This window comes from Rhamphochromis longiceps, linkage group LG22, assembly GCF_057381845.1.
Source record: "Rhamphochromis longiceps isolate RC_006_pf linkage group LG22, R_longiceps_female_GT1.1, whole genome shotgun sequence".
Lineage (NCBI taxonomy): Eukaryota > Metazoa > Chordata > Actinopteri > Cichliformes > Cichlidae > Rhamphochromis > Rhamphochromis longiceps.
This window is the reverse complement of record NC_140577.1, coordinates 12,258,216-12,285,352: the sequence shown is the minus strand read 5'-3', so window position 1 is coordinate 12,285,352 and position 27,137 is coordinate 12,258,216. Positions and strand designations below refer to the sequence as shown.

At 43.4% G+C, this 27,137-nt stretch overlaps 1 protein-coding gene across 3 annotated transcripts in view; it reads left to right on the top strand.

Moving 5' to 3' along the window:
• Positions 1-27,137, top strand: part of LOC146643618 (RNA-binding motif, single-stranded-interacting protein 3) — a 313,547-nt gene that overhangs the window by 231,679 nt on the left and 54,731 nt on the right. For all 3 annotated transcript variants that reach the window (XM_085395367.1, XM_085395368.1, XM_085395370.1), the window contains 2 exons: positions 7,161-7,318; positions 12,695-12,774. In XM_085395367.1, the coding sequence (XP_085251493.1) occupies positions 7,161-7,318; positions 12,695-12,774 (238 nt within the window). The remainder of the gene's footprint in view (positions 1-7,160; positions 7,319-12,694; positions 12,775-27,137) is intronic.

Genomic DNA, 27,137 nt, shown 5'->3' with positions numbered 1-27,137 from the left:
TATAGCTGTCTGTCAAACACGGTGGAGGCTCTGTCATGATTTGGGACTGCTTTTCAGCCTCTCGTGTTCGGGACCTAGTCAAAACTGATGCAATTACAGAATTAAGAAATCTGGAAAAGCATCTGATTGGCTTAATTTTTGATCCCAGATGCAATGCAATAAAAGCATACCTGGATAAAAAAAAAAACACACACTGCAGAATAATATCAGTCATGGCCCAGACCTCAACATTTCTGATTACTTAAAGAAATGACAAGAAAGCTTCCCTATGAGAGTTGAGGCTATGTTAAAGAAAAATCCAATGGTTTTATACAAGAAATGTGAAAGAAATGTGTGGTGGCTTAGGACCTTTGGGCAGTGTTGTCTGTTTGCCTACATTTGAAGTGAATCCAATGGGTTTAATGGAGGTATAAAGAATTTAAAATGCAGAAGTGACCTTACTTGTAGCAATTCCAAAGAAAGTTTACGCAGAGATAGAGGAATGAGTATCCGGAAGAAAAAGATTGAGTCAGTAATTTTTTTAGTTTTTACCACCTGTCACATGATTTGCGGTGCCATATTCCTGCTCCTTCTGCTGTACACAAAGCTTTAATGGGATACTCACACTCACACTGAAATGCGTCCAAAACACTAAAAAGAGTTGATGTATCTCTAGATTACAAACAACATCATCTTATGTGCGATGAAATGCAGATGATGGTGTTACTAATGAGTTACTGATGTTCTACTAATTATTACATCTGCTCACTTATTCTTGGATATAGTTGCATACAGCAGTTTGAATTAATTCCTCTCTGATTCTCATTTCCCTGCACTCGAGTTTTAGAAATAAGCTAATAATTAATGTTTTAAACCAATCATATGTGCCGTCTTCTTAATCTTTATTTTTTTGTCTTCCTTAATATTTTCTTTCACTGCTGGTAACAAGTATGTTTGGATGTATTTCAAAACAACAACAAAAAAACAAACACATTGAGACCTATAATCAAAAAAAAAGAAAGAAAGTAAGGACTCGGTGCGTGCGTGGGTGTAGCCGTCATTATATGCAGTGTTAAGCGAGGAGATTGGTGTTGTTTTGTTTTGTTTTTGATGCTTTCTTAATCACAATCAAGCCTACAGGTGCACACGCCAAAGTGATTACAGCAGTGCTGCCCACTAAGCCGATTCAGTTATGAATTAGCAGAAAGATGTTATCTATAAGAGAAATAATAAAGTAGTTTTAATACAGCTGCTAAAGAACTGGCAGCTATATGCCTACATAGTATGATTGCAGACTTTAGCTTAAACCCATTTACTGCAGAACTATTAAAGCCATGTTTAAGTGACAGGTGTTTCGGGCTGTTTGTTCACACATAATGTGGTAATTGGATTGTATAGGCTGCCCTGAGTGATGGCACAAATTCTTTGCCTCGTAGCCCTTCACAGCCCTTTGTTTCTAACAGAAGGTTTGAATCAGAAATATGGATTTCATCAGTCCTTCAATGAGCAGCCGAAGGACCTCACGCATTACCAGCTTGTGCTCTTGTTATCTCTTTTTTTTGGCATTATAACATGCTGTTCTGTGATTAAGCCTGTCTACGTTGGAGGCATTTATGCATATTTTGAAATGTAAGGTGTGTTTGCATATGTCCGCTTGTCTGTAAAGATGCGTATCAGATCGAGCGAAACACTTCCTCCCTGCAAAGTTTCGCCATCTGTCTGTGAAATCGGACTTTGATGAATACATGGAGCCGTTGTAGAGGCCAAACTTTGAATCTGACGGTTTTTTTGCGGCGCTGAAAAAATAAGTAGCTGCTATTTGTTTGACTGGCAAAAATAAATAAAGTAAATTTGAATTCTCACGTCAGAGGCTGACCATGAAACCTTTTGTACACTTGCAGCCTGGCTGTGCTAACAGCTACGTGCTCTTTAAATGACTGCAGAAGCAGTGAAAGACTGCGATAGGGATATATAGTCTTGGATGTGGACCGGGTTTGAAGTCCGGTGTCACAGAGGGTCTTTCATAATAGACAGAATCACTACAGAGTATTGAGGAAGCGTTTGACAGTAGCCTGTACAAAATGAAGTAAAATGATCCAAACCATCCACTTGAGAGTAGAAACAGGCAATGTTGGGAAGCACTCATCAAAGTGCAGCAAGCTGCCCAGCTGACTTTGCCTGCTGTTGTCTGACCAGCTGACTAGCCAGCTGACAGAATGATAGGTCCTTTGTAGTGTAGCTACTGTTTTGTCTCTGAATTCTCCAGCTCTTCACAAATTAAACTCAAATCTTTTGAAGTGAGTTGATGTGCTCATAGGCTTCTTCTCTCTCTAACTCCCCATTCTGCTCCTTCCTTCTTCTTGGTTGGCCAGCTTGTCTTTTGAATGCATTCTGCAGACTCAGGCTCCCACAGCAAGATCTGAGTACAGAGCCTCAACCTATATACAAGAGAACAGGAACGCTCCCTCTGGCATCTGCAAACTTGTCAGCCACACATCCTCACAACAGCAGAAACACAACAACTATTGCTTCCTTGCAGTTTTCTCCAACCAGTCAACACATAAACCATTGTCTGTGGCTTTAATTGTGCTCCTTCAGGCTGCTGGTTAGTCACACAACAAGCCAGAGTGGCATACCTGAGGGAAGTGTATTGTGTGTTTGTTGTAGCAAGGATTGACAACCTTATAGACACGTATACCCAAGCACGTATACGCTTGTAGAGTGTGTATCTGAGCTCAGAGGAGCATCCAAAAAGCCCTATAGTACCAATTATACATAGAGCTCTTTACTCTTGAGCAAGAAGAATGGATAGAGGGCGACAGGAGAGACGCCATGGAAGCAAGGACGGACAACGCTTGGTGTACAGAGTTAGGAAACTCTCATTACTGAAAGAGAAAAGGAAGAAGGTTAGTAAAGTGATTTAAAGGAAAAGGGAATGAAAAGATGTGGGTGCAAGGTAAATCAGGGAGAGAAAGGATTGTTGGAAAGAGACTGAAGGCGACTCAGTCTCAACCTGGATTTGGATGCGGTGCCCCGAGTCAAGTCACATATCTATCTTTCTAACGTTTAACCGTTAAATGGATACAGCCCTGAGAGCCCTATAGGCAGAATGAGAGACTTCTAACGCCCGACGTTTCTTCTCCCTCCAGCGTTGTCAAAAGGCAACAAGGGCTTCCTTTAATGTGCCATATCTGCCTGTCATGTCAGCTGCCTCCATCTCTCTTTCTCATCGGCTCTCCGTACCCTTTCATTCCTTAACCTTTTGCACGTGATCTGCAACTCCTATTTTCTGTTTAACCCAGATCCTCGCTTTCTTTTCTCTTCCTGTCTAATACTCTCCCTTCCACGTAGAATGGTAATGTTCTCAGAAATTACAGTGAGGTAAACAGAGCAGGGTGTCGAAATGAAATAACTGCTACAGGGCTGTCAGCTCTAGCGAGGGGCCCATCCGTCAGCAGGAAATGACATGTCGCACCCCCCCCCCCCCCCCCCCCCCCCCCGTCCCGCCATTCTCCCTTTCTGTCACACGCACAGTTGGATTCCTCCTGTCCTCCTGGTGGCAAGGTGAAGGAATTATGCTCATCAAAGCCCCAGTGTAGCCTGGAGCCTTTCCATTAACCTTCCACAATGCTGGTCAATGGCGAGAGAGACATTCAACCATCGACACGCAGAAGAAGGAGGCTCGCTTACACGACTTGAAACACACACAGAGCCGAAAGATACATAAACGCATACACGAGTGTACAGTAATATAGTCTGCATTAAATGGAACAAACACACATAATTACTAATAGATGGGCTACACACAGGTGCACGCAAGCGCACACACACCTCAATTACCGTTTCATTCATAGCGTGACAGCGGAGCATGTGCAAAGGCTGACATTAAAGGAAATTAAATCTCCTTGAGGAATGGGCCAGCCCATCTCACCTCCCGTCAAAATACTCCAGTTTCCTCTCCTCTCCATCTGGGTATTTAGGGCTTTGTGATGCGGAACGTCATCAAAGAGAAAACTTAGCGAGGCGGCCGTGCGTAGACGAGGCCTCCCCCGCGATAATCCCCCACCCCCTTTGCAAACGGAGCCCTCTACTTTTAGCCCACGCACACAAATTACCGCATCACATTCTGTCCTCACTCTTTCACCGCGTGCGCTGTCTCGTGCTTATAGGAGAAAGTGCTTTCATTCCAGTGTGCGCGCAGAAACTGTCTTATCATTGGCTTAGCTCAATGAGGGAGTCAGTCAGTTAACTCTTTGATCCGGACCTCCTTTCTGCATCGGAATACGAAGCCTATTTGACATAATCCTGAAAAACATCAGCTCACGTAACCAATGAAATTCAAAGGAAGGCGCAGCTGCAAGGGTGCACACACTGAAGGGACTTAGCAAGAGAGTGACACGTGTACAGTAGATTTTTACAGACAGATTTAATTAAGCTCCATTCACTGCCAAATCCCGTGTTATACAAACTCTTGCGAGCTTTTTCTCTCACATGCTCCAAAGCACCCAAATGTGACACACTTGTAGAATAAGGAGGTGGAGTTTAGTTAGGTAATTGAGTTTCCTGGGTAAAGGAGAAAAAAGCTGTGGTCTCGGGCGCTGGCTTTCTCCCACAGGTTTTCATCAGATCAAACATGTCCTGTCAGATAAGACAGCTAATTAATCAGGGGAGGGACCAGTCCTGTCCACTGACGGATAGAAAGATGGAGGCAAGAGACTGGTGGAGACACTTCCTTTCCTCTTCCTTAACCTCTTTCTCCATCATCAGCAGAAAGCAAAACAGGACAAAGTGAGAGAGTGTTGCCTGTAGAGTCTGTGAAGACTCTCAAAGACAGTGTTTACGCAGCCTGCAACTGAAGTAACTCCACAACCCCCAGCTGAGAAGATGACAGACTTCTGTGCTGAAGTTGCTGTTTACAGTACTGCATGTGCGTATGAAATATGTAACTGAGAATTCACTTTTTTTAAAACTTTTTTGAGGCCAAGTCAGCTGTTTTTCCAAATAAAACCATATTAATCTCCTAGGACCTGGCGTCCACATATGTGGACATCACATTTTGGGTTATTTAGACCAAAATACTCAATTTTGCTGTACAAGGGCCTGATATCCACTTACAAGGACATTATACTGCTACTGTTCTATCAACATTTTAAACAAATATCCTCATATGTGGCTCTTATTTTTCTTAAAAACAAAAATAAGGTAAAAAGAAATCTGGTAATTCTTTGTTTTTACATTCATCAGGCCGCAATCAGCCCAAATATCAAAGAGAAATTAAAAATGCATGCCGTGGAAGAGTTCAGGTCTTAGGAGGTTAAACTAAATTTTAAAGGAAATTCCAAAAGGTTGATCTGGACGTAGCGTTTTCAGTGGGAGAAACATTTCGTCACTCATCCATGTGACTTCTACAGTCTCAGCTGACTACACGTTTCCCCAACCTTATAAACAGTACATTTGCACAATAACTGAAACCAGTTATTGTGCAAATGTGAGGTTAGTTCCTTGATCATTAATATACAAATTGTCATGACCGTTGATCAATAACCACTCATTAAAGCCCATTGATGAATGACCATTGATTATTGATCAAAGACCACTGACCAATGGCTGTGAGTATCATTCACAGACAGTAGGGCGATGGTTGCAATCACAGCATTGTAGGATGGCGAAAGATGTACCCATAGGCCCCCTCCTCAATTCAGAGATGGTCTTTCCCTTTTCACATAGTTAATATCAAAAAGTCATTTGCCCTCAGTTTTTCTTCTTCTTCTTCTTCTTGTCTTGTTGCCAATTTTTAACATTTATGAGCCTGGACTTGGCAGATCCACGCCTTAAAAAAATGTATTTATTGATTTCATTTCATACATTTTTATGCGCACGTGTCTTGGAAAATTGCTGTTGTTATTCAGAACAGATTCAGCCACCTTCCTCATTATTAGATTGTAGACCATGACACAGATTATTACTGCCTTTTTACATGATGGTGCTTAAAGCTCCTCCACTGCTCACATTATTGATCTAACCTGACAAGGGAGGCTGCTCTTACAAATCAAAGGAAATTTATTTATAATTTATTGTATCGCACATGCACATTTAAAATGAATCGTACATAATAGATGAATATTTTTCTTTTTGTTGTTTATAAGACTTTAAAATTAACTGATATTGTTTTAACATTTCACACTCTGGTAAACACTAGAAGTTTTACCTTTTACTGATGCAACAATAACCATGTAAGTGTCATTAAAATGTTTCAGTGCACATTCTCTTATTAACTTAGACCATGCCTCTGTGTAGTGGAATTAACTCGTGATGATCCCAGCGCCTTTTGAATGAAAGGATGAAAGACACAAGTGTGAAACAGATCAGACCTGGCTGTTTGCCTGATTAGAGTGGACTGTTGCTACCTGCACGTTGGAAAGATGGATTGAATGTTATTCGGTTCATTTGAAAGAGTATATGCTAATTTGCCTGTAGCATATATGATTAGAACTAAGGGCAGCACAATGTAGCTTAATGCTTAATTAAGAGAGACTGACTGACTGGTGGAAGAGAAATATAGATGGAGGCATAGTTTGGTGGCTTGCCTGGCACAGGCAGTGACTGATTGGCTGGTGGGGCTGTTTCCAGCTGCTCTACTGTAGATCTCAACGGGCTTTCTGTTACCTCGGGCTCACCCCAGCACCAGCTGTGCTTTCGTACCTAGCTTGCAGTAGCCCCTGGGCACTACACTGAAAACACTGTTGTATAATACACAGCTTTTCTTTTGCTGTTTCTCTTGATTTTTTTACCTGACCACTAAAAAGAAACACCCAGAAGATGCCATTCAAGCTATTCTGAATATATCCACCATGCTACTTGTTAAATTGTCATAATACATTGAGTGTACTAATACTTGCACATGCTCATTTTTTATATTTCTTTATTGCATTTAAGTGGAATATGTGAGTGTCAGCAGGGCCAGATGTCATGCGAGCTTAGCCTGGATTTGGCTGCACAGTTAGCAGTATTGCAACACGTTGCATGATTCCTCACAACCCAAAGCTGATGTATTATTTCATATTTTCTGCAATTGATAGTGATGCATTATTTCTCATACCATCTTCTCTTTTCCTTTCTTCTCTTTGCCGTCTGTCCAACCTCTCCCTCCTCTTCACTCCTCGAAATCTCTGGCATTGCAGCAACAAGAGCAGGACCCCACCAACCTGTACATCTCCAACCTGCCAGTGTCTATGGATGAGCAGGAGCTGGAGAATATGCTGAAGCCTCTGGGTCACGTCATCTCCACAAGGATACTGAGGGATGCCAACGGGGTCAGCAGAGGAGTCGGCTTTGCCAGGTAAACAATGTTAATGAAGCAAGTGTTAAATATGCCTCCTTTCAGTCCCTACAAATGGTATGCCAAGCTCTAAAAGCCAGATCATTTCTGTAATACAACTCTCTAGCATCTCTCTTTATGCTGCACACCTCGACTTTGTAATAGGCTTTATTTTAAAAATGCTAAGTCTGAAGAGTAAGTCGAGATAAGCCTGCTGGCACACAGTAATCAGGGTTATTTTTTAAAACTTTACAAAGCTCCCTCCCAAGCCACAGAAGACACTATACAACTGTTGTCACAGGTTGAGGAGTGTTCCTTGTGGTGAGTAAATCTAACTAGGATTTTTACCCACTGCTCACATTAAGATCTGCCCTAGTTCAGCTGTGCCCTGAGATGACTCGTGTCTTGTTTTTGGTACTAAATTAATAAAATACATTGTACGTGTACTGGCAAGCACACGCTTGTGCATTGTCTGAAATATGAACTGGTACTTATGTAGCGCTTTTCTACTGAATTTGAGCAATATCCACTACAGGCCTCATTCACCCACATATTTGTACAAGTGCTTTTTTCTGTGCCTAAGCACATCATGTTCACACGCTCACACTCACATGATGGATGCATCAGGTGCAACTCAGGCTTCAGTATCTGGCCCGAGCATAGTTCGACATACAGGTTGGGCTCAACCACTGACTTTCTGATTAGTAGACGAGCTGCTACTAATATGCTTTTCATTTTAGACAGTGAAAATATGATTTGATTCTTCCTCTAAGCCTGTTTGTCCATCCATCTGCATATGAGTTAATGAATGCTTTCAGCTGTGCATTCTCAAAAATTAACAGATACCACCAATGATTGTGTGTGTATTATATATAGTAATAGCATATATAGTAGAGTAACGGATGCTATTTTTCCCAAAACAAAGTCTGAATGACTGAACAGTTTGTTTCTTTTTCTACTTAGAAAAGTTTCCACTTCAGCTTGTTAATCCCCCAAAGTCATAAACCGTTCTGTCCTTGTCCTCGACAGCAGCCACCAGGCTCTCATTCCTCTCCACACATTCCTTCCCTGTTTACCCAGAGGAGGCCAATGACGGCCACAGAACCACCATCTTGCAGGGATTTTTCTTAATCACCTGCTCTGGCTGAACTCCTCTCCTATTCCCTGCTCTATTACCAGGGGTTACAGCAGGACAGACTGGCACAAACACACAAAAACACACACACACACACACACACACTTGCGCACCAATATGAGCATCTGCAGAGTTAGACCTTTACGCAGGCGTACACACTTGTGAATATGCACGCGTGCATGCTCGTGTGCACGCACGCAAACACGCGCTGAAAAGCAAGCTCTCACACAGAGACACAGGTAGGCAGCCTCCTGCAGACCAACAAGCAGAGCACAGCAACAACCTGCCACAGGCCACCTGTTCAAGAAGCTCTCGGTGGGAGGAGGAAGACGCATGACGGAAAGGGAGGGTGAGACATGAGTGTGAAGCGATGATCAGATAAAAGCTTTAGAAGTTAATATACAGAGAAAGAGAAGGTGAATGAATAGAGAAGGAATTGAGGAAACTTTTTAGAAGACTGAGAAATACTAAGATGAATTAAAAATTTCCATGAGCGTTGGCGTGTGATGAGTAAAGAGAGTACAGGTCAGGGAAAAGGGTAAAAAAAAAAGATCCAACCAAAGCAAAAATAAACAAACAAAAACCAACACAATTGAATGTTTTTTATGAATTGGAGAACTCCCATTAGCTGTGTCGACAGACATACAGACAGCTGCTGAGGGCTGTGCTGTGTGGGGCATTAGAGAGAGTAAACTGAGCTAAGTGTTTGTGGGCCGATCCATTACTGTTATCAGAGCCCATTACTCCAGCCCCAGCACTAATCATTGCAGACAGCAGCACCTGATGCCATTAACCAGCAGCGCACACAGAAAATCCAGCCGGCTTCACTGTCTACCTGGCTGACTCTCTGACTGACTTGTTACCCCAAAAGCTTGACTGACCAGCAGACAGTGAGTCTGACTGGTTTGCTTCCCTGTGAGTGTCTAACAGCCTGTCCGCCATATGCACTTCATGTCTACTTACATCCTTTCCGTTTACCATCCTGCTGTGCAGCTGGAGAGAAAGAAGGAAAGATGTTATTGTGTGTAGGAAGGCTAAAAAGTGCAATGAAATACAAAGAGAAGCTTTGCTTTGACATTCAGTCAGAGAAGCACTAAATAAACAGTGAAGAAGGGGGATGCATCCAGCTGCTATTGTAAGCCTGTCTCTTTTAAAATGGACAACAAAAGCATCCCAACAAACAACCTCAAAACGGCTTGTGCTTTGATAATGGAGTCCACACCACAAAAGTCATTATTTCATAAGCACTACAAGGTTGTTAAGCTTGAGCGATAAAGAGGTTAGCTGTGCTTCAGGCAGATCCTCTCCGTGTCACTAGCCTGCCTCCTAAAGTGAGAGCATTATGAGGCAATAATTTCCGTGTTCGTAGGACTGTGCTGAGATTCAGTGTTTGGTGTGGATTAGGAGCATATTGCCAGCGTATGTTGTAAACATAAACACTCGATGTATGCAGTTCCCGGTATATTCACTTCAGCTTTCTGATGTGGCACCTATATCAAAAAATCTATAGCATATAAACAGAGATAAATAAACAATGAATCAGAACAATGATTTCTTATAAAATTAATGAATTAATTAACCAGCTGGCTGCTCTTGTACTTCAAGTTTAGTAGTAGTTTTTTTGTTTTGTTTTGCTTCTTTTGAGTGAAAATGTGCTGTGTATAACTTAATATATCTTTTTGAATATTATTTTATAAATTAAAGTCATTTTTAGAAACTCGTTATGTTTTGCAGTTAGCTGAGTTGCATTGGTTGGTTCATATCGGCCTTTCACTAACACTCGTGGAACAGAAGGGAAAGAGTGAGGGCTGGGGAAAGGGAGGATACAGGGTCAGTGAGAGATTGATGATGCCAGGAAGTGTGAAAGATTATATATTCTAAAAAGAGGAGTAGGGAGGAGAAAAGGGGAGAACGATTTTGATGTGGATAGGGCATAATGTTGAAAGAAAAGGATGGACACAGTGGGAAGGAAAGGAGGGCACAGAAAGTGAGAGAGATGGGCCAGGAGAGAGGAAGGATAACGGTGAAAGATGGAGGAAATAACCAAGGTTGAAAGACGGGGAAGAATGAGAGAGACGTCAAAAAGAAAAGGTGTAGACGGGCTGGGAGTAAGATGGATGAGATGGAGAGCGCGATAAAGAAGCTATGGTAAAAAAGAAAAGAAAGAAAGATGAAGGTAGCGATAGCAGAAGGATGGGAGACAGAGGACAGGGAAGGGGGAGGCTGACAGGATGATATGAGTATTTTAGGAGGTGAGGGAGAATAAAGCATGAAAATCTGGAAGGCAATGAATTCTGCACATTCCAAGCGCATATTACCATAAAGACATGGCATTCAGTCAAGCCTGGATTTAAAAACTCTCTCATTTTAATATGTCTTCTTTGCGTCTATAAGGGAATCTGCAATATATGCACAACACGGATCGTGCAAATTCATGCAAAAGGATATTTGCTTTTTAATATGTTACTGTCTTAACACAATTGAAATTTTCAGACAAATCCATTGCACATTGAAAAAGAAAATCCTAGCATTTTACTCATGCAGGCTGTAATATGGAAGGTGTTTAAAAATTCTTGTAGCACACACAGTTAAGCTGCAAGTTAAAGGAATATTTTGATATTATTTGCTCTTACATCAACTTGTAAGAGAAACTGATAATTAAGTTACATCTTTGGATTTATGGTCTTACACCTTTTCAATGTCAGATAGGGTGTGTGTATGTGTGTGTGCGCATGCGTTGTAGATCATTTGCTGTAACTTTCCGAAAGCAGCCAGCCAACATTCACGCCCACCTCATGCCATGAGCGGCCAGCTGTGTGGAGGTGAAAGAGGAGACAGCCATTGTAATTGTCTTTCAAACTTTTGTTGTTGCTGTGTGTCCACCTGTGGAGCTTTTGATTTGTAACACTGAACGCAACAATGCCTGAAGTGTGTGGCCCTTCTCTACGATAGCCATTCTCCTGGTTTGGCCACACACTTCTGATTCCCAGTGTGGTCAGCAGCCAGTCTGAAGAAGGTCTCCCAGCCCTTAGCTTAGCTTTACAGAAAAGAGCTGCTCTCCAGCACACGATCATTTCTTTAATATGCCAAAGTGAGAGTACAAATTGTTTTAATTTACTGGTGTTCAACTAGTAAAATTTATTAGCCTAGGGCAATAATTCCCTGTAGTTGTCACTGTGAGGCAACTAGTCTAGAATTCATGAATGCAGTGCTCTCAGCCAATAATAAGTCACATTTACTAGGAAACACCCACCAAGGATTCTGATTAGTTTTCTGAAATGCAAAAGTGCATAGAAAATATGTATATGCATGTGTGCAGGGATAGCTCAGTAGGTAGAGTGGTTGCCCCATGATCGGAAGGTCGGGGGTTCGATTCCCCTTAACAGCTACCCTGAGGTACCCCTGAGCAAGGTACCGTCCCTACACACTGCTCCCCGGGCGCCCAATGGCTGCCCACTGCTTCACTGAGTGAATGGGTTAAATGCAGAGAGCAATTTCCCCACGGGGCTCAATAAAGTACAATAATGTACACAATAATGTATAGGTTACATCTCCTATTATATTTCAAATCTTTGGAGCTTAAGTTGCTCAACTTTCCTTTAGGGTATCTGTTTATTGTTGCAGAGCAGTGTGTGTGTGTGTGTGTGTGTGTGTGTGTGCGTGTGCATGTGTGTGTGTGTATGTGTGTGAGAATGACAACAACACTCATATGCATTTGAAATGTACATGTTTTGATGTTATGTGTGTATGACATTAGTGTGTGTAGGCTTGTGATGTGAAGATCAGAGCCCCCCTGCTGGCCAGCTGCTTGGCCTGTATATACTCTTTGATCCTTTGGTTGGAAAAGTGGAGACGAGTCAATCAACTTCCTGTGTTCTCTCTCATCTTCACACTGGAATTGCCTTTTATAAGCATGTAATTTCTACCTTCCCGTACCACCTCATCTTTCACGCCTTTCACCTACTCTCCAAAACTCTCTATGCTTTGTCTTTTCCGTTATGCGCAGAAAAGGACTGCATAAACACCTCTTTGCCTGAAAGCCCTGAATTTCATTATGAACCCCTGACTCATGTAACCAGTGACTTGATACGGCAGATCAGCTCTCGATAGTCTCACTGCACTATTAGTATGAAAAGACTGATGCTACACAGCCAGCAGGACACAGTTTAGGGGGTGATGCTTTATGGTTGTAAATGTGTCATCGGTGCTTCTGCTACAAACAGATTGTTAAATTGAACCCTACATGCCGCATGTCGTTGCAGGATGGAGTCTACAGAGAAATGTGAAGTAGTGATACAGCACTTCAATGGAAAATACCTGAAAACCCCACCAGGCATTCCAGGTGAGTCTCACCTCTTTTGCTTCACATTACTCTCACATCACCCCTTCCTTTTCTTTTTTTTGGGTGGGGGAGGCATCATTTTGCAATAAGGAACTGCCTTTCTAATTCACTTATGGTAATTCCTCATCTCAGATCTGCCGGACAGCTTGATAGATTGCGTACACTGCTGTTTCTGACATCTGAAGCTAACTGTCGTGGTTCTGGCTCAATAGCTGATGGTTCTATAGGTCTCTTCCTCGCTCGTTCTGTAACGTCTTCACTCCGTGTCACCGTCTCTCTCCCTGGTGGTGCTCAGGCTGCAGGCTGGAACTTCTCGGGCAGGAGAAAACCCTCTTAATATTCACACTCATGCCTCTGTGCTGTTCTTCGCAATCTACTTAAGAGCTTGCACTCTCCCCTCGTTCCTCTTCTGCTCCTGCTCTCTCTGTTGCGGTGTCCTCTCGCCTTCCTATCGCTCTCTTTTCTGCAGTCACCCTAGACAGTGGCCAAGGAGAAAGCAGACAGGGAAACATGGGTGAAAGAAAGAATAGCAGAAAATGGAGACAGATGTAGAGACGAGATTGTACCTCGCCGTGTATCGGTGCTGAAAGAGGCATCACAGTTCCACAAGTAAGCTGGCAAGGCATTGGAAAAAGAAGCAAGTCTCCAGGGGAGTGAGAGTATCAAGAGGTGGCAGTGGAAGAAAAGTGAGTTGGAAGGGGAAAAAAGTGTCAGAGGGAAAGGCCAGGATGAAGAAAAAATGCTGCTTAAGCACTTTTGGGTCCAGGTGCTGCAGCAGAGTCTCCCGTGTATCCCAGCAGGACATGAGGGCCAGACGGGGTGATACCTGAGGAGATCTCCTTCACCACTGTGGCAGCTATATTAACACTCACACCTCCAACCAGCAGCATAGAAACAGACCCATAAATCGCTCTCCTCTATCCAGTAATATCTCAGAAAGACTGGATTTAGAATCTCCGTATGTGCTCAGTCACTGCATAGCCAGCAGCCATTAAAGGCAAGGTGAGTGGTTATATTGAAGTTGAGCCGTAATAGGAAACCTTTAGAGCTGTAATATCAGGCTGACCTTCCCCTTTAAGGGTCTATCTCCCTGCCGCTCAGGCTTTATTATTGTTAATGGATTGTTCAGGCTTGTGCCAAGCATGGAGATTTACCGCCCTGATCGAGGAAATCCTTCTGTGGAATTAAGAATGGTTACGTTTACAAGGTCCGCTCTGGTTCAGCGCTGCTATGGTCCCTGCTAAAAGGTCTATGAAAGCTTCTCTTTCCTTGCTTTACACCTGAACTTTTACTGTTCTTCGAGTTGTTGCCATTTGTGATATGTGGTGATACGGTACTTCCAAAGGTTGCTTTCGGTTTATTAGCTTGGGCTTTAGTTTTGTAGTTTTTGTCACAAGCCTGATATATTCACCTGAATTCACCGGGAATTTGGGAATCTGATGAAATTGTACCACGCAACCTGAAGGGAACAAGCCGACAAGCAGTCAGAGAAGCTATGCAACCAAAACTTGAGTAAGCAAGTCAGAATTGTTAGTCAAGTTCCTCTTTGGATGTGGCAATTGTGTAAAAGGGGATCAGGTCAAATACTTGAACCTTGTCGGACTTCTTTAAAAAAATTATAACTTCCTTCCAAATACCAGAGTAAGTAACACTGATATGGTAGATGCACAAAAGCTATAAGTTAGCAGCTGAATTTTCAAGTTTGCTGTGCTGGTACGCTGCAGATGCTCTCAGATGTTCTGATGATGAATAATGATAGAGTAATGCTCCCTGTGATATTTTATACTTTTTCCATAGTTTTCAGTTCACATGAGGGTGGGGTGGAGATGAAGCTGTTCTTTTTTCCTCTATGATGTAGTCCATGTTGACTTGCTGTCTCCTAAATGGAGATTTCTGGACATTTTGCTGTTATCAAACTCAGATGTTCCTTTGCTGAGGGCCCTAGGGCTGTTTCTGTTTCTCACAGAGGGAGAGCGAACAGCCCTTTAGTAAAAGTGTATTTTTGTGTGTTGGGTTGCCTGAAAGTGCGCGTGTTATGCGTTTGCACTGCATTTGTATTGGTCTCAAATTTATGCGTGTTCACATTCATGCACGTGTATTTAAATTTCTGCATTTCCAAATGGGTGCACATACATACCGTGTGCTGACAGTCTCTCTGTGTGTGTGTGTGTCATTTTGGTGGTATTTCCCCAGAGCCCTTTGCTATGCAGGGCAGCTTCTTCATCCATCCTACTTTGACAGCTCAGCAGCACCCCCCGGGGGGCTCCCACCACACGCAGCACAGGCGGAGTGTGTGTGTGTTTGTCTGTGTGTGCGTGCATGAGTATGCTTATGTGACAGCCATGACTGTTACACTGTGTGAGCCTTGACACACGCACAAACCACATAAGCACAAATATGGCCATGCACCGCTGACTTTGACCTCAGTGGAATGTCAGCATCCATATAATGCTAATGAGAAACTTCTTTTTTCTTTCTCTTACCACCATTTAGTGTTTAAAACATGCTCTCAAGCATACACAACACATTTAGGGTAGCACTCCCAACACACATGCATATATACAGGCACACATTTCTCAATCATCAGGCTTACTCCCCCAAACCTCTCCAGCCGATATCTGACAAGCCTCTGCATTTCCGGCTTAGCCACTCAATCACACTGTGTCAAGAGATGTGGCCGTGTGTGTGTGTGTGTGTGTGTGTGTGTGTAAGAGGGTGAGTGTACGCGTGCATATGTGCAATTGGGGATTGTACTAGCTGCCTACCTCCACCCAGGTGTGTCCAGTGCCAATACAAAAAGGATATTGAGTTGTAACCTTGCTGTCCCATACCAGGAAGTAAATATCTTGATGTCAGGTGGCAGGTCATCTGGTAAATTCAACTGACCATGGGAAAACAAACCAAAAGGAAGTCACCATGTTGGCAGGAAGTTAACCGTGAGTTGCTGATAACAGACCAACACAGAGAAGAGGAATTGTGGAGATGCTAACAGATGGCAGCTAATAGCACCATAGACTGAGTCCATACACTTCCTGCTTAAATTTTAATGTAATAACATCTGACTTCCTTGTGATTACATGAGATATTGAGTTGATCTACAGTGTGAAAATATGATAGCAGATGGCAACTAATGATACTTAACAGCTTCCCTTTTCTTCCCATTAGGTTTTCTAATGAAATTCTATGTAATTTTCTATGAGATCCAACTACATGCGCTACATAGATACACAAATGAACTCATTTTTTGATCCGTGGTAATGCCATCCTCTCTGAATGCTCATTTTGATCACAGATGATTTAGAAGTGCGTTAAACAAGAGCTAGTGCTTTATTTCTGTCTGCAGTAAATGTCAATTGCGAGAAGACATGTTGCATTCTGAGAACTTAAAGCGAATATTCGTGTGTGTTCCAGCAAGTTCTACAGAAATGCGTACCACAGTACTCGCATATAGATGCATCTAATCAGCAGTCCAGGTCAGGTTTGTTTGGTGAGGCCTGGTTGATATGAGAGGTGCATAGCAGTCGTCCAACAAACCAGTCACCGAGGCCTGCTCTAGCCGCTCTGCTCTGCCCACGTCTGATTGTGATTCAGAGAGAGGGACATGATCGATAGCCCTGATGGAGCACCACAGCTGTTTAGCTATTCTGTGCAATGCGGCAGCCGCTCTCCCTGTCGCTGTGGTCGGCGGTGAGCGTGCATACAGTATACGTGCACACAAATATAAACTCATACACAACGCATGCACACAGATGAAGAACATGTCCCTTACGCCCAAAATATACATACCGTGTGTCGTTTCAAATATTGACACGCGCACATTCTCGGATGCTTCCAGCTGATGCTGCACATATAAATGAACATGTGATTTCTGGCTGCGCGCAGAAATCGATGGATTGAATCACGCGAGCACGATCTCCTCCTTTTCTGAGAAATGGTCAACTTTTAAGTTCGAGGCGAGAATAAAGAGTTATCCTTGTTTTTAGTGGATGTGGATTTACTCAATAAACAAAATAAATGGAATTTATGAAATGTGACTCCAGCTATAAACTATACTGAAGTGAGCCCAACAGGGACGCATTATGATTTACACTGCAACCCTGAGCACTGGGAAAGTCAAAGGAAGCGCAGATAAAAAGTGATTTAATCCGCTGGCTCCACTGAGCCTCGCTGATTACAGCCCTTCGTCCCACAATGCATTAAACAGCTTAGAGATGACACCCTATGGTAAATGTAATTCAGACCAGAGATACATTAGCCATTGTTTGTTTTTTGGCAGGTGAGTAATAACATGTACATACCTTACTGTGTGGCGGCAATGGCAGAAAGAAAATTGATAACCTGCTCCACTGAATTGTGTCTCTTTATGTTTTTTAACTTAATTTTAGAGTCAGCAATCAAACCATAGTTAAATAATCAATGAGGTTACGTGCAAGTAGTGTTGAGCATCAGAAAAGGGCAGCGCCAGACTTTGATGAATCTAACATTCGCTTGGACGTCTAACTGTGCAAACAGAGATTCAGTCCAGACTGAATGTGCAGTAACACTGCTGCTTCTTCCTTTTCACTTCCGCTGGTACCGCTCGCTCCGTTGTCTTTCTGCCAATATGGCAGCAGAGCTGCGAGTCGGCTCCAATATTGTCCAATGGATGCTGGATAAATAATGAAAACCACATCAGGAAGCAGCCACAGTGGCCTTGGGAGATGGAACGAAGCGGAAACATGCAATATGTACAAGCTTTTTTCTTTTTTCTTTTCCTTTCTTTTTTTTAACAGAACGCTGGCATTTTTCTCTCCCTCTGTTTTTGCAATTTCCACTAGTCTCTGTCTTTCTCTGTCCAAACTCTCACTTTGCCTCACTTACTCTGTCAGTCACAGTGCTCTGTTATACAGAAGAGGTTAATTTAGGCCTACAGTAAAAGCCATATTCTTCAAGGACACTTGTGGTGAGTGCCAGTGCTTTCCCCACCCTCGAAAATGGTAATTGTTGTGTCTTTCAGAATACTGATCAGATAACCAGTTTGATAATTTGTCTGTTCTGCCAGAGATCTAAATAACACCCAGGGTTTTATAAAAAACACTACATCTGTCAGGATAACACCAGACAGAATATACAGGGTGCACTCTTTGCCAACCACCTGTTAAATAAAATATAGTAAAGACAGGCCAAAAAAGTGCTGCCCCACCAACACTTTCCATCATTATGTGCGGATCACAAGGCCTGTGCAGCTGAGGTTGGGAGGAATTGTTGCTGGGGGTGGGTGGGGGTGGGGGGCAGTTGCAGGAAAGAAATTCCTCCCTGTTGGCATCCTCACCAAGGCAACAGTGCCAAGATAGCAGAGACAGCCCACGGTATTAAAACATCCCTCACTGAATTAAGGCAAGTCCCAAATCACTTGGTAAGTCACAAAAAGCCCTTCTGAAACTGTCAGTCATACTTGAGTAATCTATGTTAATTTCTGCCATCCCTCCCACATTCCCCTGGCTAATAACTGGCCTGTCGGCGGGCCTCGTCTCTCTCTCCCCTATGGCATGTAGATTTAACGTGCAGCCAAGTAGGTTGGCGACTTGGCTGTCAGGATGTCTCAGACATGGCTGCCTTTCCAAGTACGTGAGAGCACGCGTTTCCCATGATGCATCTGCGAGTCATGTGTAGTTTGTGTTCTGTGAATTTTTTTGTTTTTTGTAGCTGTTGTTATCCTTCCTCGTTTTTTCGTCAGAAACAAAAAGGTCAAATCCATTATGTATTGATGATTAATTTACCGCTTCTGCTGTCACTCAGTGCGAGCCAGCCATAGTTCTGTCTCTGTATGTGATCCTCAATGGCAATCAGACAGCTTTTCAATATACTCCGCCACAGATAATAAGTGGCCACAAAACCTCAGTGCTTTCCTCGGGATATTGCATCATAATGAAATCTGTCCTCTTAGCATGAACCTTCCACCCCCACCTCTGACTTCACCCTCCTCCCATTAGAGGCGGGACACACAGGAAGTTATTATTGGCATGCCCAGTAAATCAGACAGCTTCCTGAAAAAAGGATCAATTTCCCCCGATGCACTTTCTCATTATAACCTTATCTCGCCTACAGACAATAATCTGGATTTGTCACGCTTTGTTTGTTTTGCCACTGAACTGTATCATTCATGAGCAAAGCCAACGGTTAGCAGGCAGGAGGAGGAGAGCGGAGCTGCTCCGAGTGGATCTGTCACTGAAATATAAAGTATTCAGCTGCTGCTGTTCCCTTCCACTGAAAATGATATAAGCCCTTTGATTGGCTTCAAAGTTTGTTTAGGCAGAGAGGAGGTAGCTCCGACTCCTGGAGGGGTTCAGGCGGGAACGATTGACTTTGCTCTCCACTCAACCGCATCTAATGTGGATGGAGACAAAATGAAGGAGAGTTACCACGAGGAGAACCCCCCCACACCCACCCACCCAACAATCGAGAGTAATAGAGAGAAATATAGCAGGAGCACAATGGAAAGGAATAGATTAGGAGCTTTGGAGATGTGACAGGAATAAGCGAAGAAGATAAAAGAGAACAGATGGGGAAGGGCAGAGGGGGAAGAAAGTGATGGGTGGTGCATGGAGCAGAAGAGAAAGGAATGAGAGTTGGATCAACCTGTGCTTTTTGGAAGGTTAAATTTGAGTAAAGTTTAGGCTGCTGCATCTCCAGCAGACGAGATGAAAGGATGACATTGACTGTACGACCGCTTCCTGAGCTTGACCGCCGCGACCCTGGCCCAGCTGTCCGCGATGTTGATCCCCTTCTATTTTCCTCCCTCTCACCCCGCTCACACCTCTCCTTGCACTTTTTGTTGCCCTTGCTTTTATACTCTCTCTCATGGCTCCCTCCCTCTCTTATCTGCCCTGCCGCCACTGTCTTTCATCCCTCGCTCTCCCTCTGCACGTACACCCATCCTTTCAGCCTGCTATTCTTCACACACTCCTGCTCAGACGTCCCTAATGCTCATCTATGTTACCAGATACAGCTGAGTGGACACAATATTAATGCAGGAAAACTAAGCACCTGAGGCTTCTTTTATTTATAAAGAGCGTTTTTCCTCTATTCTCTGGTTGACATGTGTTCAGTCTGTCCATTGATGTACTTGCCTCTCTGTTATGCTGTGGATTCACCGTGTGGGCAGCTGCCAGTTGTGTCAGAAGTTTGGAGGTTCTGTAGGTTAAACATCAAAGTAGAGTAACAACAAGGTTGAAAGCTATTGTGAACATGGCTGAGAATACCGTCTCTAGCATGTAACCTCATTACAAAATAAGCCGGTGAAGGCCGTGCTGGCGACGTGGTGCTTAAAATGGAAACATCTCGGCCTTTCTTTAACCAAAAGTCTTTAAGCGTATCAGATTTGGTAATGAGAAAGTCCACGCATACGAGCAGACAGAGATGTTGGTGATGACAATTGTAGCTGCTAAACGTTAAAGCAAGGCGGCAAAACTTTTATTGTTAATGGCGCATTTCGTCCCCGGTGGGAGCGCAACGTGCTGCACGAAGCACGAGCTATCACAGGAGAGGCCGTCATAAAATTATAAAGTTAATATAAAACTGCAATAAAAGCAACCTGAAACCTGATTAACGTAATGGTGTGTGTTTAAACAATTAAAGTGAGTATGAACAGCAACTAAATAATGAAAAAAATGTCAAAAACATAAACCCACAGGATGGAGTGAAATAATCACACACTAAATTTGAAACAATAAACGAGGAAGATATAAAATAGATGCATTCATCCGTAATTTTTCTTCTGTTTGTCCAAATCATGGTCACACGAGGCACTGGAGCTTATACCAGCTGTCACAGGGCAGGGTTAGATGTGGGCATCACCTCTGGACGGATCACAAGTTTGTCACAGTCCCAGTAGTTTGCACTGTGACCTCACAGTAAGAAGCTTCTAGCCCCGGATCGCTAAGACCTTTCCCTGTGTATCCCTACAATATGGTGATGACCTGTCCAGTGTGTAACTTGCTTTTTGCTGCATGACTGGAAGGATTGATAGTCGGGTATTTCAAGCCAACAGCAGACCATTAAAAAAGATCATCAGCATGACTATGCCAGAGAAAAGTTGTACATTAAAATAAAATAACTTAGGAATGTGCAATGAAATACAGTTGGGAGACTGAGTAGTGGTTGAGTTTCTTACCCAGGAAACTATTTCTTATTTGTTTATTCTCTAAATATTATACTGGCAAGCTCTGAAATCAGACTGTTACTGCCGTAAGAAAAAGCCTCTATCTTTTTTTTCTGCTCCCTAACCCAAACTGAGATCTCCACCACTTTAGGAAGATGGTGCTGTGATGTGCACATTATATACAAGGATCCCTAGATTCTTGGTTTTAGCCATCAGTCAACTTAATCTAATGCAGGACCTGAGGCAACGTATTTCTTTTGCAAAGAATAATATTCAGCCTCTCAGCAGATACAGTAGGTCACTGAGCTCATAGCCTTCCGGCCAGCTTGCCCGTCCTCTAGAATGAAGATTAAATTTGCTGAGGAGGATAATCATGCTCTAAGGTCTCTGTGGTATGCAAGCAATTCAGCAGGCTTGCTTTCTTTGGTTCTGTTCTCATCTACTCTCCAGCTCCTGCACCTGTCTTTATGAAAGATCAGACTATCACGGTGAAGTATCACAACACAAAGCCGATGGTTTACAACTTTCCTTTATTCCTTTAAGGGACATTTGAAAATGGATACAGATAGTGACGTACAGCCGGGTCATCCGGGTGCCCAGAATTGACTGATTTTTATCCTGTGTGTGCTTGCGTAAGGGAAGCAGGAAAAAAAAAAAAGAAGCAGCAGGCATCAGTTACACCACGTCAGTGTCACCGTCCCAGGACACAGAGGGCAGTGAGATAAATCTAGCTGCTGCCCCCAAAATAGAGCACGGGCCTCCATTAGAACAGGACGCAGACTGTGTGGGAACAGGCAGAGGTCACTGTGGTCAGCAGAGTTATTTCTGTTGTGCCACCGGACCTCTAGGAGTGGACGCCCATTCATTCATCCGATTGCCTGCCAGCAGGTTAGGGGACACACGCAGAGACACACACGCATTAAAAAAATACACCCTACATGCTCTACCAGTGGACCATCAGCAGGAGTGCGACATGTTGTATTTGGTGAAATTTACTGTGAAGGTGTCTGAGTTACCACTTCTGTTTTTTTTGTCACCCGGGGATATTTGTGTCTTTTCCTTCCTATATGAGTGTATTTATACGTGAGCTGCCTGTTGGTGTTTGAGCTGAAGGACGATGGAAACACACCTGGTTCCCGGTGACCTCATGTCTCAGACACAGTGTCTCTCTGTCTGTCTCTGCTTCCCTTGCTGGAAGCGCAACACATCTTGGCCATGCTATTGGATCGCACTAGCAGTTTAATTCTACTGCTTTTCAGCCCGTATAGGTGATTTACGTTAGCTCGCAGACATGAATGCTCACTTTTTGCCACGGCAAAAACATCGACACAGACAACGCACAAAAGGAAAGTGGATGAAAATGCCAGCAGAATGATTTCTTACAGTTTCTTTTTCCTTCCTTTGTTCTTTCCTCTGCCTTCCTCTCATACGTCCACACGCGCACACTCACAAATACACACACATCAATAGTCCATTAGGAGTGTGTTGCTTTCATTACCTCCAGCTTGGCCCTGAGACAGCCTTCAGAGTGGAGTACAGCAGAGCGGAGCTGGCCAGGATTGCAGTATATATAGAGAGAGGAGTCTGGTAATTGCCAGCTCTCTGTTCTCTCTATCCTGTGCGTCAGGTGGAAAGTATGAATCTGTGGTATCTGGGGACCACCCTGCTGCGCTGCGCCGCATCTCGCTACAACTGTCTGTGCCCCCACCGGGCACAAGTAATAGAGGGAAAACAGTGAGCTTAAAGGCCTCAGAGAGTCCAACAACTGCCACTCTAACAATACACACTGCCATGGGAATAAAAATCCTGCAGCCCACAGTAACAGTGGAAATGATATACCCTGCCTACAAATCTCACTTTTTATGTCGCGCTTGTTGCACAGCAGTAAGTACTGTAAGTGGTGTTTTTTTGCTTCTTTCTTGAAGAGGAATGTTTTGTTTGTTTTGTTTCACCTGCCAGGAGGCACGAGAAAGAGTCTGATAGCAAAACGTTTAAGAAGGGCGAAAACATTCAGAGTTTGCTGTAAAAGTTCAAGAAAAAGTTACCTCCCACATAAATGTGTAGCGCTATAATATTGAATAAATATAACAAAACTGTTATTGGAAAATTATTTGCCAGCCGCCGTAAGCCTGTTTTTCTTTCATTACTTTCGGTAATGATTTGTTTTTTGCTTGCAACACTGCGGAGAATGAAATACACTGACCTGGACTTTAAGCCATGACTGGTCATATTGTTAGTTGCCTTAAATCTATTTGAGGAGACATTCGATAAAGCTAGGCAAGGTCGCTGATCTGCTCTCTCTTGCCATTTTCTGTCTAAAATAACAATTTATTCACAGGCTCCTCCATGTGTTTGAAATCAGTGGGCTGGTGTGTCATAAATCTGCTATATTATCTTTTCGATCTGAGTTATTTTGTAATTTCGTATTTGGAAATTCCTGTATTAAGAGGGAGCAGTAATTGTTCCTTCATCTCCCAAGGAATTTAAATGAAATATGCCCTTGATGGCTGATATTCATCTTTGGAGACAATCTTCCTTCTGTAATCGGGAAGTAGTGCTGAATCTTGGCTAGCAACAGTTCTTACGCGAGTCAGGTGCAGCTAGTCGGTACTAGATGTATTTACACCACTGTAAATGGTTTAGATTAGGTTTCTGGCTTAATTGTGCATTCGGGAGATGGTACACATGGCATGTACTACTACTGTCAGCTTCTCAGGACCTGTTCTGTTTTCACATTGGAGCAAACGGACTTTGAATCTGTACGAGGGAGCTGGTAGGGATTGGGCAGTTTAATGTTCGATCCCACTGAGTAGGGCATTTGTGTTCGCGCATACAGGAAAATGTTGGAAAAGTTTAAGAGGGCTGCAGCACGTGTGTGAAAGTGGCTACAGTCTCAACTGTGCAACTGCACAGTTTAGATTGGTTCATAGACCCCCCTATATGTGGTCTCTAGCTGTAGCCATTACTCTGGGGGTAGAGACGCCACATGAGGAAATTTCCATTATCCATTAGGTAGTATTCCGATTGGCTGGAAGTGAATGCAGCCAATTGGAGTAGGTGGTCATGAATAATGCAAGTTTTACATAAATTGCCTCTGAAACTGCCTGTTGGAGGAAAGATGGGGACCTTGGCTGCAAGGAAAGATGGATTTAGAGAAATCTAAACAATTTTTGGTGAATAAAATGTCACAGGTATGTTTAAAATGGACAAATATGGTTGTATAAAAATTAATCAAACAAAGCCATTCCATTATGTGCTACTCAGGTCATTTGTCAAAGAAAATGTATTACTCCACAAAAGGCATCATTGCTTTCAGGCAAAATAAACAAAGAAAACCTATTATCCTTATGTCACTGTTAATCATACCTACAGTATAGAGTGTATAAAAGTATTTTTCAATATCGGTCTTTTACCAGCTCTTAATATTTGTTGAGATGTTGCTGCAGCAGTCTTCTAGATGGTAGTGATGTGGCTATGATAATGCTGCCACATTCGCCGGGCCCCATCATGATCCTCTTACACATAGACGCGCATTTTTATCAATTACCTCGAGCTAGTCATATCTCTCTCTTAGCCCTAGACGTAATCTTGCTACAGATGCATCCAGATCAATTTTTCAGGATGTCTTATTTGTGGAGCGCACAGCGGGCTTTGCGTAGCAGGCGGGTGGGGGTGTGCAGTCAGGGTGTATCCAATTTCAGGCAGCAAAGCAAATGGCCTTGGAGATCAAGGATTATACAGCAGATTTCTAAGTCGAGCTAATATTGATTTGCTGTGCCCCTAGTGAACTCCAGGTTGTACCTTCTCCATGTAAGCGTTTAAATGTTGCTGCCTTAATGGCCCTCCTCGTCAGTGTGGTCCCTGATCTATAAGGCCGCAACAACTGACCCCTATAAATATGGCCTTTTGTTTTTCTAGATAGCACTGGGATGTTACTTTGACATGTACCACCTACCAAAGCATCCATGGAGACCACACCTTACAGAATCTGTTGCTGGGTTAATTGCATTGATAAACTCTTTTTCAAGAGTTTCAGATTATTCAATAAACTGGTCAAAATCTACAGTTCTGCCGATTAATTACCCGTTCCGTAAAGAATCTGATGCTAACATCTCGGTGCCAGATACCACAGCATGGCTTCAGGGGTCTAGTGGAACCTCAGTGGGTCAGGGCTGTTTTGGCAGCAAAAGGGGGAACCAACACAATATTTTCCAGGTGATCACAATGTCAGAGATCTAAAGCAGCTTGTTGTTTTTAATAGTAAGGCAGACAAAGAGCTGGGTGCATACATCAGAAATACACCGCGCATCTACACTCAACAAAAATATAAACGCAACACTTTTGTTTTTGCTCCCATTCCCCATGGGATGGACGTAGAGACCTAAAATTCATTCCAGATACACAATATAACCATCCCTCCCAAACAGTGGTCACAAATCAGTCCAAATGTGTGGTAGTGGGCACATCTGCTATATTGAGATAATCCATCCCACCTCACAGGTGTGCCACATCAGGATGCTGATCTGACATCATGAGTAGTGCACAGGTGTACCTCAGACTGCCCACAACAAAAGGCCACCCTGGAATGTGCAGTTTTGTCTCACAGCAAAATGCCCCAGATGCCACAAGCAATGAGGGAGCGTGCAATTGGCATGCTGACAGCAGGAATGTCAACCAGATCTGTCGCCCGTGCATTGAATGTTCATTTCTCAACCATAAGCCGTCTCCACAGGCGTTTCAGAGAATATGGCAGCACATCCAACCGGCCTCACAACCGCAGACCTCGTGTAACCACACCAGCCCAGGACCTCCACATCCAGCAGGTTCACCTCCAAGATCGTCTGAGACCAGCCACCCAGACAGCTGCTGGAACAATTGGTTTGCACAACCAAACAATTTCTGCACAAACTGTCAGAAACCGTCTCAGGGAAGCTCAACTGCATGCCCGTCGTCCTCATCGGGGTCTTGACCTGACTCCAGCTCGTCGCCGTAACAGACTTGTGTGGGCAAATGCTCACATTCGATGGCGTCTGGCACGTTGGAGAGGTGTGCGCTTCACGGATGAATCATGGTTCACATTGTTCAGGGCAGATGGCAGCTGAGAATGTCCCAGTTCTTGCATGGCCAGCATACTCACCGGACATGTCACCCATTGAGCATGTTCGGGATGTGCTTGACCGGCGTATACGACAGCGTGTACCAGTTCCCACGAATATCCAACAACCTCGCACAGCCATTGAAGTGGAGTGGACCAACATTCCACAGGCCACAATTGACAATCTGATAGACTCCATGCGACGATGTGTTGCACTGCATGAGGCAAATGGTGGTCACACCAGATACTGACCGGTTCTGGGACCCCAGACCCCAATAGCGCAAAAAACTGCACATTCCAGGGTGGCCTTTTGTTGTGGGCAGTCTGAGGTACACCTATGCACTACTCATGATGTCAGATCAGCATCCTGATGTAGCACACCTGTGAGGTGGGATGGATTATCTCAATATAGCAGATGTGCCCACTACCACACATTTGGACTGATTTGTGACCACTGTTTGGGAGGGATGGTTATATTGTGTATCTGGAATGAATTTTAGGTCTCTACGTCCATCCCATGGGGAATGGGAGCAGTAACAAAGGTGTTGCGTTTATATTTTTGTTCAGTGTAGTTAGTAAGTGACAGTTTGAGTCACTTACTATAACCACGCGACTCTCTTATTGTACCTGCACTTGAGAATAATAGTCAGATATTTGCTCCTTTGCTGCTCTTCTCGCAGTCTTCATCTGAGTAAATGTGCTTTATTGGATTCTCCTCACAATAGAGCTGGTACTGATGAATGTCCTACCACCTAAATGCATAATTCTTCCATAGAAACTTTAAATTTGAAATTCAGATGCTTTACAGTGCTGTGCAGCAAAGGCATTAATCACAGAGTTTTCATCAGTTCGAATGGAATTTGATGTGCTGTCCCATACTGAGCAGTATTCTTGGCACCCCTCTGCGACTTCACGGTCTCCATCTCTTTCACCAGTCTGACGCACAGAATTAAAAGTTTGTTGTCCTGCCATTCAGCCATCTGTTCTCCAACTTCTGCCTTCCTCTGCTTTTTTTCCCCCTTTTCTCCGCTGCACTGTTTGACACTTCTTCTCTCTCTCTCTCCTTTTTGTCCCACACATGCATTATAAAGCGCTGAATACTGTACAGCCACATACTGAATGTTTGAT